This window comes from Hoplias malabaricus, chromosome 3 (genome assembly GCF_029633855.1).
Source record: "Hoplias malabaricus isolate fHopMal1 chromosome 3, fHopMal1.hap1, whole genome shotgun sequence".
NCBI lineage: Eukaryota > Metazoa > Chordata > Actinopteri > Characiformes > Erythrinidae > Hoplias > Hoplias malabaricus.
In genome coordinates, this window is record NC_089802.1 from 69555631 (window position 1) to 69569984 (window position 14354).

Here is a 14354-nt window from a genome sequence, read left to right on the forward strand (position 1 = left end):
ACAAGGCTTCCAATTTAGTATTGACATTAAACCGGCTGACAAGAGCCAATCAGAGCAGGCCACTGCACCCCAGTCCCCATGAGGAGATATGTTAATATGTACTAAAGCCAAAGCAATGGGCCTGTTTTCTGCCTGACTCATCAAACTGTCCCCTCTCTCTCATCTTTGCTGTATACCAAATTAATGAGGAGCTGATATATCATGTTTTTGGCGTGCTTGCTGTCTTCATCCTTCGATCGTATGTTCTCCCTTACTCTACTTCTCTCTTTCTTTTGGCACTTTGGAAGTGTTAATTGCTTAAGTACTGGACACTGTGCTAGTGATTTGTAGTAGAATTGCAGATTAAATATTAAAATATTATGGTGGATATTGATTATCGATAAAATGTCTTCAAGTATTTTTCAGACTTTTGACTGGTTTTATCCGACAACCAATATATTGATTAAGCCCTAATGATAGTCCCTTGATTGATATCAGGAGTAATTTATTATGCCGCTACCTTGGAGATCACTAATGCATATTTGTGTGAAAATACACACACTTTCACTCACTCACTCTCTCTCTCTTCTCTCTCTCTCTCTCTCTCTCTCTCTCTTTATGATCATAACTTAAAATGATCAAATAACAACAAAAAATATCTCTTTAATACAAAATGACAGGTTCAATAACCTATCATTCAGAGCTAACTGTGGGGAATGGTCTGGGGTCAAACATCAAGTCATTTAGGGATACAACAGATTTTTTAAATATATATTTTTTATTAAACTTGAAACCTTATAATTCACCACCCAAGAAGACCCCATAAATTTTTCTCTCTTTCTCTCTCTCTGCGCTTGGCTTTTGGCCTGTATTTGCATGCTGTCGCTGAAGCGTTCTGATCCCATTCGATGGAAGTGGAACCTCATATCAACGTGGCCCATTGCCTCCAGAGGGACTGATATGAGTGCAGTGCGGGCCAGAGCTCAGTCGGAATGAATCTGCCCATAATAAAAAAGCGCTGAGCTTAATTATCTGTGTCTATCCAAGGGCAGCTAACGACTAGGCTGGAAAGTGTAATTGATTTCAGACCCCTGTGTTTTTTTTCCTCTTGCAAGTAAAGGGGGAGAAAAAAGCGAGAGACAGGATTCTCTCCCTCAGAAGGAAATTGTCCCTTCGCGGCTTTTTCCTCCTAATAAATGGCCTACATTCCCCTCACTTATACCTCTTTCTGTCCATCGCAGCTTCCTATTAGAAGATATTGCGGTGCACTGAAGCATGAGAAGCTGTAGTGGTATAGTGGTCTTGGCTAGGGGTGTATGTTCAGAATCGACCATAATCAGATTTATCTGATATTCACTTCTAGCATGTAATAGACAGCTGTGAAATTTTACTTTTATTGTGGCATATCTATATTACAGTTTTAGTCATTTGAGCCACACTAATACACTAATAACCAACATTTAGCAGACTACCCTATAATTAGTAACTTCCCCTGCATCAGAGTGGACCCATTGTGGACACAGCTCATACAGCTTGTGTAATCTCAACGCCGCTCTTCTTATAAATTGAAATGGGATGGTGGATGGTGTGGAGCTGCTGCACATGAGGCCGAAGTCACAGTGCCTAGTGCCAAATGGCAAGCATCGGCTAGAAGGGTGTAAAGCAATGCCTTAATCCAATATATTTGGGATGAGTTACAGTGGCTTTCGTGAGCCAAAACTATTCATCCAACATCAGCACCTGACCTCACTAATGTTCCTGTGATCGAAGGCAGTCAAATCTGTATGGAAATGTTCTAAACCCTTTCCAAAAGAATTTACATTTACTGCTGCAAAGGGGACAAACTACTTATTAATGCCCTTAATAAAATAAAATCTTTTGACCAATTCTAAAATGTTCAGAGCTGTTAAGTTCTGTTGTATTGTTTATCTGTGTGTGTTCAATCGAGAGGCTGGTATTGAATGATAAAGCGCAACACCGTGGATTGTTACACTTCTAGTGAGAGTGGTTTTCATTTAAATACCCTTCAAAGATGAATGTGAGAGTGTGTGTGTGTTCTGTCATGTGTTTAGTGCGCATGCGCAGGTGAGGGTTCGTCGCTGTCTGTTTGACAGATTTGTCCTGTCAGAGTTCATTACCTGTGAGTCGGTGGGACTCTAATGAGCTGAATTAGTGGTATAATTAGCCTAAAAGAAAAGAGCACTGGCGTTGAGCTGAAGCAGATTCCTCTCTTTGGCCTGGCTCAAATTAATGATTTACTCTCCAGCCCCCCATCACCCATACATCTTCACCCTCAAACCTGCAGCCCACCCGCTCGTCTCTCTGAACGGACCACCACTGGTACAGGCTAATGCAAAAGCCTTCAGGTCCGTTTTGGTTCTGCCTGCTGATGTAAATGTTGATTTATGTGATTACTGCTGTAATCTGTTAACCTGTTGAGGCCCTTGTCATGAGACATGTAAATCACACCTTATTGTGATGCTCTGGGCTTTCAGCAGTAATTATTTATAAATAGAAATGATTTCGAATAAGGATTATTAAAAATGTCAACAGGTTTTTATTTCTAAGAAGGTCAGTGGTTTGGTGAAAAGCATGTCTTTTGAACTATTGAATAGTTTGAATGACTAAAATTGTCTAGAATATTCAAATAATAATAAAAAAAACAAAACAACTGAGTAATCCTTATAATTATTTTAAATATTGTTATTATTATGATTATATTTAGCTGCTGTTTATTTACACATCGCATTTTTTGCATTTCAAAAAATAATATTTTGTTGTACACACAGCAATCTGAATTTTACTTTAATTTCATTTAATTAGCACTGTCCTCAACTGTGCTTACAAAAGTTCTGTGTGATGGGTGAGGTGGCGTACCTGTGTGTTAGTGTGTGATGGGCAGCAGCTGGAGGGCCATCCGGTCACGGGTGGGTGATCCTGCAGCCGCCTGTTAGCGCTGGGTAAACAGCCGCTGCCTTTGAGCCGGACAGGAAACACTGGCAAGTGTGTAAACACCAACTCACAAAGTGCTCGACCAGGGAGAACGCATGACACACACACACAAAACACACTCGCACACATGCACAGGAAACCTTCCTCTCAGAGATTGACACCAACACCCATTAATCCCCCCCTCCTCCCGTGAGCTGACCCTCTGCATTCCGCCCCTCTGCTTCCAGCAGCGATTAGGCCACATCTCCTCTCACGCAGCCCTCTGTCCCCCCAACAGCACAGAAACACTGCCTTATTAAGATGTCACTCAAAACTCCTGGACTCATCCCAGACCTCTGAACTGAACTACACTTTCAGCACTAATCCCTGAATCATTAAAGACCATAATGTATAGGTAGAAAGATTTTTCATTAGTAGAAGTGTAGTCAGTCTGCCACAACTTGTTTGCTGAAGTGTTGAACTTGTTTTGGTTAACCAGAAACCTGTGGATTTATTTCTGATTTGGAGCTAGAATGCTTGCTTGTCTTCTCTCAAATATGAAAGCTTTATTACTGTTTCAGATCATTTAATATTTTCATTTAATTTTAAAAAGTTTTCATTTATTTTCTTTTATTTTCTTTCATACAAGTGGATTAGATTATATCTAATCTCAGAAGAAATATCCCCTGTAACTACTTTAACTGCTCGTGAAAAAGACATTTACAAGGCAGCTTAGGTGTGTTTGTGTAGTGTGCGAATGTTTTTGTCTCTTTGAAAGGGAACATGACGCCTGTGACAACTTTCGGAACAGCTTTGTTGAGGAGGACAACTCTCATTGAGTTGATTTTAGAAAAATTCTCGTTGTTAATTTAAAGATCAGAAGAGCTAAAGTGTCAGTAGGGGGCACAAACTTAAAAAGTGAACAAAACAAACGCTGCTAGATTTGATATTACACTTGAAGGCTTTTTTTTTTTGTTCTGACACTGAATGAATACAATAAACCCGTCTTCACAGATTGACTACTTTTGAGCAAAGAGGAAAACTGTAATATCTTTGATAAACTCTTTGGTGCCGTATTCGTTGTATCTGTGGTGGAATGTTATTGTGGTAATGAGTGCTCTAATGGCTGTTAACTGTGCATGCATCGTTTATGGCCAGAGGCCGTAAGGGCATTTCACATGAAGTGCTCTCGTGTTCAGACGTGTCAGTGTGTCGCGGGTGGCCATGTTGGATGTAGCTGGCATGATATGTAGGGTTGAATTAACCTCGCCAAGAAACCTGCCTGCTGTTATTAGCATTTCCTCATCTGCCCCCTCCTTTGCCCTGACAGTAAACGCTGTAGGTGGGGTGTATGAATGTGTGTGTCAGTGCTGATCACAAACAGCCCCACTATTTAATCATGCCAGTAATAACATACTGTAATCAGTTACGAGAAGTGACTCAAACAGCAGACACACACATGTTGATGATCCTGGCCAAATAGAGGACAGAAGGCCTCATAGCCTAACAAATGGAAACCAAAGATTCAGATTCACAATATAAACATTTATAGCTGTAATTCGTAATCTTTTGCACTTCTTATTATGATGTTAAAGTAGGAGATTAATTTGAAGCTTTATTGGAATAATTTACGAAACGAAATGAATGTATACACTGCAAAAGCACTACAGAGATGTTTGATTCAACTGTTGTTTAAATTGATTCTGGTCAATGCAAAGGATTGGAGGAAAAAAAAAAAGACATTGATGTACTGAGGGGCCTAAGCACCGCGAGGCCCAGCAAAAACATAAAGAAAAGGAGAAAACATGCAATGCCTGCTACATAATCAAAACCATGACTGTTAGATAACCAGTATTTAATATTAATGTTACTAATATTAACTTGCCACTGCAGGGGGTAGACCTCAATATTGTTTTGCATGTTTGGGATTTCAAGAAGCAAGGGATAAATCTCAGAATTAAAAGACAAACTCAGAATGAAAGGCAAAAGGCAGATGTACAATTACTGTAAAATCCAATAATGTACGTGCTTGTTCATGTCTTAATAAGTACTTTATAAAGTCAGCATTGTTAATGGACAAAGTTTATTTAAGCTTTAAATAAGAGATTATTTTTGCACATGGGTCAATGAAAATGAAACATTCCAATCAATAAGCACCGAGCGGCCACATGGGAACACATACAAACAGAGCTCTTTAGGGACCATGTCCTCACATGAGGGAGAAGCTAATTGGGGTAATTAGCTACTCCTTGCTTTTCTCATCTGTGAGTGTGTGTTTGTTTTGTGCACCTGTCTCTATCTGTGGGCAGGGTCACGTGAAATGTTGCATGACACCTAATGGATGGATGCCATTTTCACTACCCTCGAGTGTAAATAACTCTCAAGGACTTCTAATGAGAAAGATATGTTGCGTTCCCAAATGGATGCCTTTATATATATATATATATATATATATATGTGTGTGTGTGTGTGTATTGTTACTTTCACAGACGTTAATGCATGTGTTCTTGTAGTTATTACGCTTAATTTCTTAACAAACATAATTAGAAACTGAGGGAAAGGGATTAAACTCCAGCTCTTTGGTGAGAAAAGAAATACACCTTTTGCTTTTAGAGTTGTGGTTTGATTCGTAGTCAGTTTGCCGGTGTTGTCTCTGGCTCTGCCCTTGGCAACGCTGCTCCTCGGGGAAGGCATGCGTTTCTGTGGGCACTGAAGTGCTCCGTATTTCCTCCGGCTGCAGAAATGGGGTGGGTCAGGGAGACCCTGCAGAGCCTCTTCCTTTCCCCCTCACCTCCTCCTCTCTCTTCCCACTCCGCCCTCCTTTTCCCCTCTCCTCCCCAGCTTCCAGTGTGCTTTGTGCGGGGTCTGTGGCCCGTGGCCCCCCGCCCGGCCCTCTCACTCACCCTGCACTGACCAGCAGCAGCACCCCGGAACATTCCGTCCTGCTAGAACCCCCCCTTCACTCAGTTTTCCCACAGCTGCTGCTGCTGCTGCTGTGCTTTCTGTCCTTTCTCTTCTCTCTGCCCCTTCACTCCTCCCATTAGTTCCAAAATGCTTTTTCCTGTCCTTTGCGGAATTGTGCAGATTGATTTAGCGCCTTTCAATTTTATTGGATGAAATGTCAGTTTTTAGAGATATCAACAAGTTGGACACTGAAGGTTTGAATAAGAATTCTGTGTGCCATGGGATATTTGGAGTCAGCATGGGGCTCTTTTTGTTTGATTGAGAAGGATGCCAGGAAACCATCGATCCCCCTGGGCTATTGATTGCCTTTTTTTTTTCCCAATCTGCCTCGCTAGTGAAGTGTTACTTCTTCCACATTCCCACCCATGACACCCATACAGAGCTAATTAGTTTTTAGCATCACTGTTGGACCATTTGAAGTAAGGCCTAGGTGGAAAAGCATTTGGCAGATAAAACTGTCCAGTATTTGTCCAATATTAACATCCCTTAGATTTGTTGGATTTATCGAAAATCCTTCCATTAAAAACAAACATTTGTAAGTGGATGGGACCCTACTGAAGTGGCATTTACCAGTTCTTCATCTTTATATCATTGTAACAAGCTGAATCCATAAAATAAAGTAAGTTAAATATCAAAATCATGGAATTAATAATATTAAAAAGTGAAAAATAATACAAAATATGTATGATTTCTATTGACTCTCAGATCCACTTATAATAGCAGGTAACTTTTGTCTGTGATGCACAGTTATTGTTATTATATCTAAGTGGCACTGTTAGACACCGTTAAACTTGTTTCCTTAAAGTCTGTATCTAAAGTAAAATAATTAAAATCAATAGCCTCATATCTGAAATCAAGGCAGACAGAGTGCAGTGTTGTTTTCTCTCAGCAGCTGCCTTGCTTACAGAGGAAGTCAAAGCTGGAGGGGGTTTCTCTTGCCCTCTGTTCTGTGGTTTCCTGGGTTGGGACCCCCTGAGGGGCAGCTGTGGTTCAGGGGACAGCTCAATATCCTCTGCCGTGTGCTCCTCCGGGGCTCTGCCTACTCCCCAAAGCCCTCAGACAGGAGCTGGGCCTGAACTAATCCAAGCCAGGCCTGAATGGAGCTGTTTACACTGCAGGGATTAACACTGATTAGTGCTATCATAGCACAGGATTAGCAGGAATAGCTGGAAACAGGCAACTGATAGCCCCCTTCTGGGCTTGGTAGGGAGGGGGTGCTTGGTTGACATTTCTCTCTGACAAAATAAACACACACCACCTTAAATTGATTGCTTCCTGTACTCCTTTCTTTCTCTTTCCTTCTCCCTTGGTTTGTCATATGAGGCTCTTACTAAATGCAGAGGCATATGTGATGTTGGATGTTAAAAAATGAAAATTGAAACCGACACCAGTCTGCAGATATCCCATCAGCCTTTAAATGTCATTCCGAATGAGGGCCGAGTCAAAACGCATGATGTTTGCGCAGATATAATTCCGCACGTAACCTCAAGGCTGTACAAATGCATTGATGCATTATGTTACATCAATCTAAATGTGAAAATTCAACGTCATAGATTTTGGATTGGAGGAATTATAATCATCTTTTATTTAGTCCATTTCCTGTCAAAAAAGTCATAATTAGAAGTATGAGAAAGGGGACACGACTCGTAACAGCGATGCACAGCTGACACCCATAGATGTAGCATTTAAAGCTGTGAGAAAAAGGAGAACTCCACTCTTGCTTCAGATTTGAAATGATCCACAGGAGGCTCACCACTCAGCACCTAAAAGATATTTAACTGTCATCACATCACTGAATGTGTGAACAACACTTTGTATTTTATAATAACCATCAACTTCTATTAGATGTCTGTTTCGTTTGGAAATGAATGAATGAGAGTGGTCTCTTTTGCATGTTTCTATATTTTATCACTGGTATTTTTATTGTTTGTTTTATCGTACCCAGGGAAGTAAACCCTGTCTCTGTGTTCTTTGTGTCTGTGTATTTAGGGAGGAGCGTGAGCGCTGGATTCGGGCGAAGTATGAGCAGAAGTTGTTTGTGGCGACTCTGATGTGCACGGAGTTGCCTCTGGGTCAGCAGCTGCTGAGGGCCACGGTTGAGGAGGACCTTCGCTCTGTGGTGGTCCTGCTGGCCCATGGCTCACGGGACGAGGTGAATGAGACGTGTGGAGAGGGAGACGGCCGCACAGCCCTGCACCTGGCATGTCGCAAGGGCAACGTAGTCCTCACACAGCTCCTCATCTGGGTATGAGACTTTGAGACCTGTCTCAGTGCACATTTTAGTGTTAATCATTAATCAGATCTTAAGTGTGAGCAGAAACCAAATAGTTAAAAAGGATGTTAGGGTTAATGTAGTTTATTATACACTACAGAATTTCAGATACATTCAGAGTTTGTATTTAAAAAATTAAAAAATACATTTCTGAAGATTAAACGCTAGTAAATATAGACTTTTTTATTGTAAAGGTTTTGTGAATCTAATATATACATTCATTTCTAAAATGTTGTCTATCTCTCTCTCTCTCTCTCCCTTTTGTCTCTCTGTCTCTCTCTCTCTCTGTGTCCCCCTCTCCCCAGTACGGGGTAGACATCATGGCACGGGACGCCCACGGCAACACAGCGCTGGCGTATGCACGACAGGCCAACAGCCAGGAGTGTGTGGACGTCCTGCTCCAGTACGGCTGTCCAGATGAGCGCTACCCACTCATCGCCACACCCAACCTCTCCCGCAGGAACAACAACCGTAACAACAGCTGCAGCAGCACAGGCAGTTCAGCCCTTATCTGACACCCATGACCCCTGCAAACTCAAACACTCACTCACACACCTTCCCGATGACTCCAAACCACAGCCTTCCCTCACCTTCAGTTCAGACACACATCCTAATGTACAGTCCTACCACTAGATTAGCTCAGAAAAGACATATATGCTACAACTGGGAATGGGAATGACTGCAACAACCACAATGTTAATGAAGAAACACTAACGGAACCACTGCATTTGCACTTGCAATGCCTCAGACCGCCACTAGCTTGTTGTGAAGGAGCTGTTAACGCTCACGTTCTGCCTGCCTCATTTTTCAGTGGCAAACAGCATTCTCATGACACGCTCCTCCCATGTCAGGTGACACATATTGGGAGGAAGCCCCACCCCTCAGTCTTCTGGCTGCATGGCAGCACCGAGATGCACGAAGAGTCCAAGCCTGCTTCTGCCTCTGTCATCTGATGCTGCAAGATGCATGATGGGAGATTATTATTAAAGTGAGAGTGGCCATTAAGACTCAACGCGACTAGCTGCCATTTCCCACGCGACTAAAAGGGACAAAGATGTGACGCGGGACCGGTCACTTGACCCAAACGGTCCCATAGAACTTTACCAATATTTTTTTTTCTTCCTGACCAACTTCTGACTGCACATGTTCGATGTCCTCGCTCTTTGCCTCTCCCTTTCACTTTTTCTAATACAGCTTTCAGTGCGTTTATTTAAAAAGAAGAGAAATCTCACCATCAGGAAGCAGTTTAAATGACAACCCTTTATAAGGATTTTTTTTTTAAGAAATGGGAAAAATATCCTGTAGAGACTCAAAAAACACCCATCTTACATTTCTGATGACATTACATGAAGATGCTTGTTTTAAACCTTTTTTTTTATTCTTTTCAAAAGAGATCCTTCATTGTGACTGATTGGAGTGGAGTTTTCTCGGACTAGAGGAAGGTTCGACATTAAAAAATAATAAATAAATAAATAAAAAAAAGAGAGTTGCAGGTGACTAAATAGATGGCACTAACTTTTTGCTTGTAATATTTATTATTCCAGTTTTTCTGTTTCAAAACTTAAAGGGAATTTCCTTCTGTTTTTGGTCCATCATGCTTTTTTTCTGATGCTAACCATCAGGCCACCATTCCCTCGACGACTGTCAGCAAAGCAACTCGGACGTCTGACCGTCTCCTCTGAAGCGCTAGTCACAATCGACTTCAGGCTTGTGTATGTGTGTGTGAGCAAAAGTGAGAGCGCGCTAGGAGTCATTACCTTTCTTATTCACATTAGCCATATTGATAATATTGATCAATACAAATGAAACAGCATGCAGGCTCGGGGCAGGGATGTAACCTCACGTCTCCGTCAATATGAAACGCAAGCCAGTGCCCACGTTTGCACTTCTCCCTGTGCTTTATGACGGATACATCAGCGAGGGGAAGACGTCGCCTCATTTATTCGCTCTTTCTCAATAACAGGTGCTCAGGAGAAGCAGGAGAAACTCTCCACTATGTACTCGTACTATGTACTTATTTATGCCGGAGAGACTCTTGCCGATTTAAGAAGCTCTTGTGTGTGTGTGATCATTTGTCAGCGTCGCTAGAGATGTCCCATTCTTTTCCAACCCATTATCTGCCGAGGCCTTGGAGTGCAATGCCGTGTTTATCTCAGAAAGGGCAGGCGTTTTTGGCTGCTCCTCTGATCCCCGCTGGTCTTTTCTCGCTCTGTCACTCTTTGACTTTTAAAGGTGGTGGTGGAGGTGTAGAGAAAATGTTCTTCCTGAAGAAAAGGAAAAAAAAGCCTCTTTTTAACTTAAATTCTGTGGTGCGAGGATGATGCTGCGTCTTCTGAACGTAGAAGTGTGTCTTTCGGTCTTTTGCATTCTTAAAGATGCCTGAAAGGGTTCTTTGGAGTGACTCGTGTTTGATTTCATTAAGGGCCTTTCGGCGGAGGTATTTAAAATACATTTTTAAAGGACTGTTAACTGAAAGGCTTCTTAGGATGGGAGTTCTCAAAATAGTCTTCAGGGGCCCCCTGAGAGTCCACCAGCCTGAGTCTCGACACAGAGACTAAGCAAAAACGACTGTGCCAGTGGTAACTCAGCCTCTTCCTGGAGAACTACGATGTTAAAAATGTCATCTAAAACAATGAGCCCTCCCATTAAACCTAGCACTAATGCGGCCCATCCAGACATCCAGTCATGACCTTGTTATGTTTGTAGCAGGAACAGCTGAGGCTGTGCAGAAAGGTAGACCTCCTACAAGAGTGTTGGTGACCGTAGTTCTATGCCGCTGTTCCACATAACTCCTCCTTGACCGTAGAGTCAGTCTCTCTCTCTCTCGCTCTCTATCTTTTAATTCAGTGTCCTTCCCTTTCTATTCTTAACTCAATTTTATCTGCCATAGTGTGATTGTTCTACAGAAACAAGCCCTGATCGACCTGTATTAAAGCAATATGAAGCCAGACGAAAGCCAGGCGACTTTTTGTTTTTTTTTTAATAAACTTTTGCGGCGCTGTTTGCAAATCATCCACACCAGTATTGGCTGCTGTGTGGCACAGAGAAATGTAAGACTCTGTTTCAGGTCATATGTCATTATTGGGGAATAAAAAAACCGTGTTGTAGTTATGTGACGGCACTTGGTGTAGGGTTTGGTCTGCGAGCGCGTCGGGAGAAAGAGAAGCGTAGCGCAAGTCTATAGTCTGCAACACTAAACATGCAGTTAATGCTGCTGCTGAGTTTCTAAGAGTCTTTAGGGCCTTGAAGGGACAAGGCCTGGCCTCAGAAAGCTCTTTGTGCTCTCCGGGGTCACGAAGGAGCGGGGCTTGTATTGAAGAGTGTGTACAGTAATGTGAGATTTGACAACAGGAGGAAAGAAGAAGAAGAAGAAGAAAACGATACGTTGTTTCATCTCAGCCGAGATGTGAAGTGTTTGCCTTGTAAATAAATGTAGCAGACCTGCTAGAGGTCGCACCACAGTTCCCCGTTATTTATGACAAAATGCACTACAGCATTCACACATCGATTCTAGTGAACCTCCTCACACTCTTACGTCCACCTCTCTGTGAAAAGCGATTTATTTTTTTTGTTTTTTTTGCATGAACGGATGTAAATGTTTCTTCTTCATTGTGTAAATGTTTCCAGTCGACAGTAAAGACCATGTGGACTGACGGGTGACACTAGTGGACAAAGAAAAAAAAAACATTTTAGCAATCGTAGGAGTTCCAGCTGTTCCTTTTTGTTGTTTACTTACCAACGTTATCCTTCTGTTTGTTGCTCTTTTATTGTTGGGATTTACTTCCAGTTTAAATAGTGGTCCATTTCTCTCTCTTACGCCATCTGTTCGCGAACTGGGAAAGAATGAAGGAGCTGCCGCACCACCTCCACAGCCGAAACCATGACAGCAACCAAAGGACATCGCTCCCACCACCCCCTCATAGGAAGAATAAACAGGTGATCACGTGGGTCCACATGTCAATTCCAACTTGCTTTACATGCATCCTCACTTTTAGACCAGTTGTTGCTTGCTATTTAGCTGTCACGTTGTGTACATAGGTGTAAAATGTGAGAAACACATAGTATCATTGCGATTTTGATTGCTTTGTTTTTTTTATTGTGCTTTTGTTACCTCATTTTTGTCTACAGTATCCATGAAACAGCCCGACCTGAGAGACCAGAGCGATTATTTATAAATGAATATGCTAATCTGAAAACGGGGGGGAGGGGCTCTCACACTACTTTTTTTTTTGTTTTGTTTTGTTTTGTTTTGGTTTTTTTTGTGTACTTGTTCTTAAACAGTCCATTTGGCATCACGATTATCATCGGCATTATGATTATGATTATCGTTGTTGTATATCTAATTATTATTATTATTATATTGAGTTTGTGTCAGCTGTACAGTTCTGTGTTGAAAGATTATACCTGATGCAGAGTCTTATACTGTAATGTGTCTCCTTTCAATAAAGAAAATAATACTTCTTAATATAAATCCCTCGACTGGTTGTTCTGTGAACAAGGAATGTTGTCTTTACTTCATCCAAAACTGCTACATACGGTTCAGGTTCGCAGTGGGTGCGCTGCCTAAGTGAACAGGGGGCAGCAGTCCATCCCAAGGCATCTCGCTCACAGTCACGCTCACTTTTGTGACGCCTGGATTGATTTGTATGGCAATTCACCACTGAGGACACCTGCTCATGCAACAGTTCTTCTGAAATTAAATAAATGATTCCTTCATTCATTGATTTTCTGTGATCACTTCATCATGTTCAGGGCTGCAGTGGGTCTGAATCACACACAGACAATCCACCTACCCGCATGTGTTTGTACTGTGGGAGGACACGGAGAACACACCAAATTCTGCACACATCTATTCAATACTAGCGCTTTTCCACCTACAAGGAGCTAAATTTGGAACATCAACGCAAACCATGACGTCGTTCGTGGGTGTGTCGAGGTTCAGTGATTCGAGAAAGAGCTCAGAGCCTCAAACACAGCGTTATCGCACAGTGGAGCTGGACTGGGTAATTTACAATGTTTCATATAAATAAATAATAGGATAAGGAAATAAAGCAGGAACACACTTCGGTTTTGTGTGTTTCTGGTGCGGTTAGGCGCGTTGGTCAGGGCCGCGGCTCTTGGCTACGCTGTTACACCAAATTCTGTGACCCTAGAGGGCGCTACTTCATTGCTATGGCATAGGGGGTCACAGTTTCTGACAGCTGCCTTCAGAATTTGTGACCCCCACTGAATATGAATTACATTAATGTACTTAAACCTGAAGGTTTATGTGGAGATTCAGTGGGCTCACTGGAAAGAACCAAGATTCCAAGACTCATGAACAGAATCGTTTCAAGAACTAGAGTTCCTTTGGTGGAATAGAACGGTGACCCGTAGCGGGGGTTGAACGTGGGGCCTGGAAATCCTGGAGCTGTGCGGTACCTTCTTCTGAAATTAAGGGCATTAATATAGAGATTTACACATTTGCTGCAGCAAAAGTTTATACTCTGCCTGGAAGGCTTGAGAATAGATTACTTTTCTATAACAAAGGCCACTCCAGCTCACACCAAACACATTGGAAGGTGTTCCATGACTCCAGACTGTTCCACTGCTGTGACCCAGTGAGGGGGGCTTCATGACCTTGTATATAGCACTAATAATTCAGCATGGTGATCTTAGGCTTTTATTCAGCTGATATTGAGCATTTCATGTTTTCTTGTGGAGAGCTGAATGCATTTATAGCTGGTGAATTCACTGTTTACCATCAGGTGTCCACAAAGAAAACACAGATTATTAGCAAAGCCCTGCATTTTGATTTGGAGTTGATCAAAAACCATTTCTGATTTAGGTGAAAGGAACAATTCCAAGATGGATGTTGCCATACAAATATTTGATGGCCACTGTATAGTGAGAAGCATGTTCTTGTGCCTTGTGTGTGTGTGTGTGTGTGTGTGTGTGTTCCTCAGCTCGCCATGAGAAGTTATTATTTTGTGCTGTAGATGAAGGCGTTTAGAGCCGTGGCCCTGTGGACTCCGCGGAGGCTCTAATGGGATAATGCTCCTCTAATCCTCTCCTCATCCTCTCTCTCAGGGAAAAGCACAGCAGCCCCACAAAAGCAAGCAGGGAGGAGACGAAGGAGCGGGACAAAAAGCCCCCTGACCAGACAAACAAAAGGGGTCTGGGCAGCCTGGGGAAGCAGAATGTAATTAAAGAGATTAGACAAGGCTGG

General features: G+C 42.2%; 1 protein-coding gene across 5 annotated transcripts in view; it reads left to right on the forward strand.

Annotated features, from left to right (window-relative positions):
* The window catches only part of agap1 (ArfGAP with GTPase domain, ankyrin repeat and PH domain 1), a 167313-nt gene extending 154741 nt beyond the window's left edge, over positions 1 to 12572 (forward strand). For all 5 annotated transcript variants that reach the window (XM_066663040.1, XM_066663041.1, XM_066663036.1 and 2 more), the window contains 2 exons: positions 7864 to 8119; positions 8452 to 12572. In XM_066663040.1, the coding sequence (XP_066519137.1) occupies positions 7864 to 8119; positions 8452 to 8661 (466 nt within the window). In that variant the 3' untranslated portion in view covers positions 8662 to 12572. The remainder of the gene's footprint in view (positions 1 to 7863; positions 8120 to 8451) is intronic.
* The last annotated feature ends 1782 nt before the right edge of the window (positions 12573 to 14354 follow it).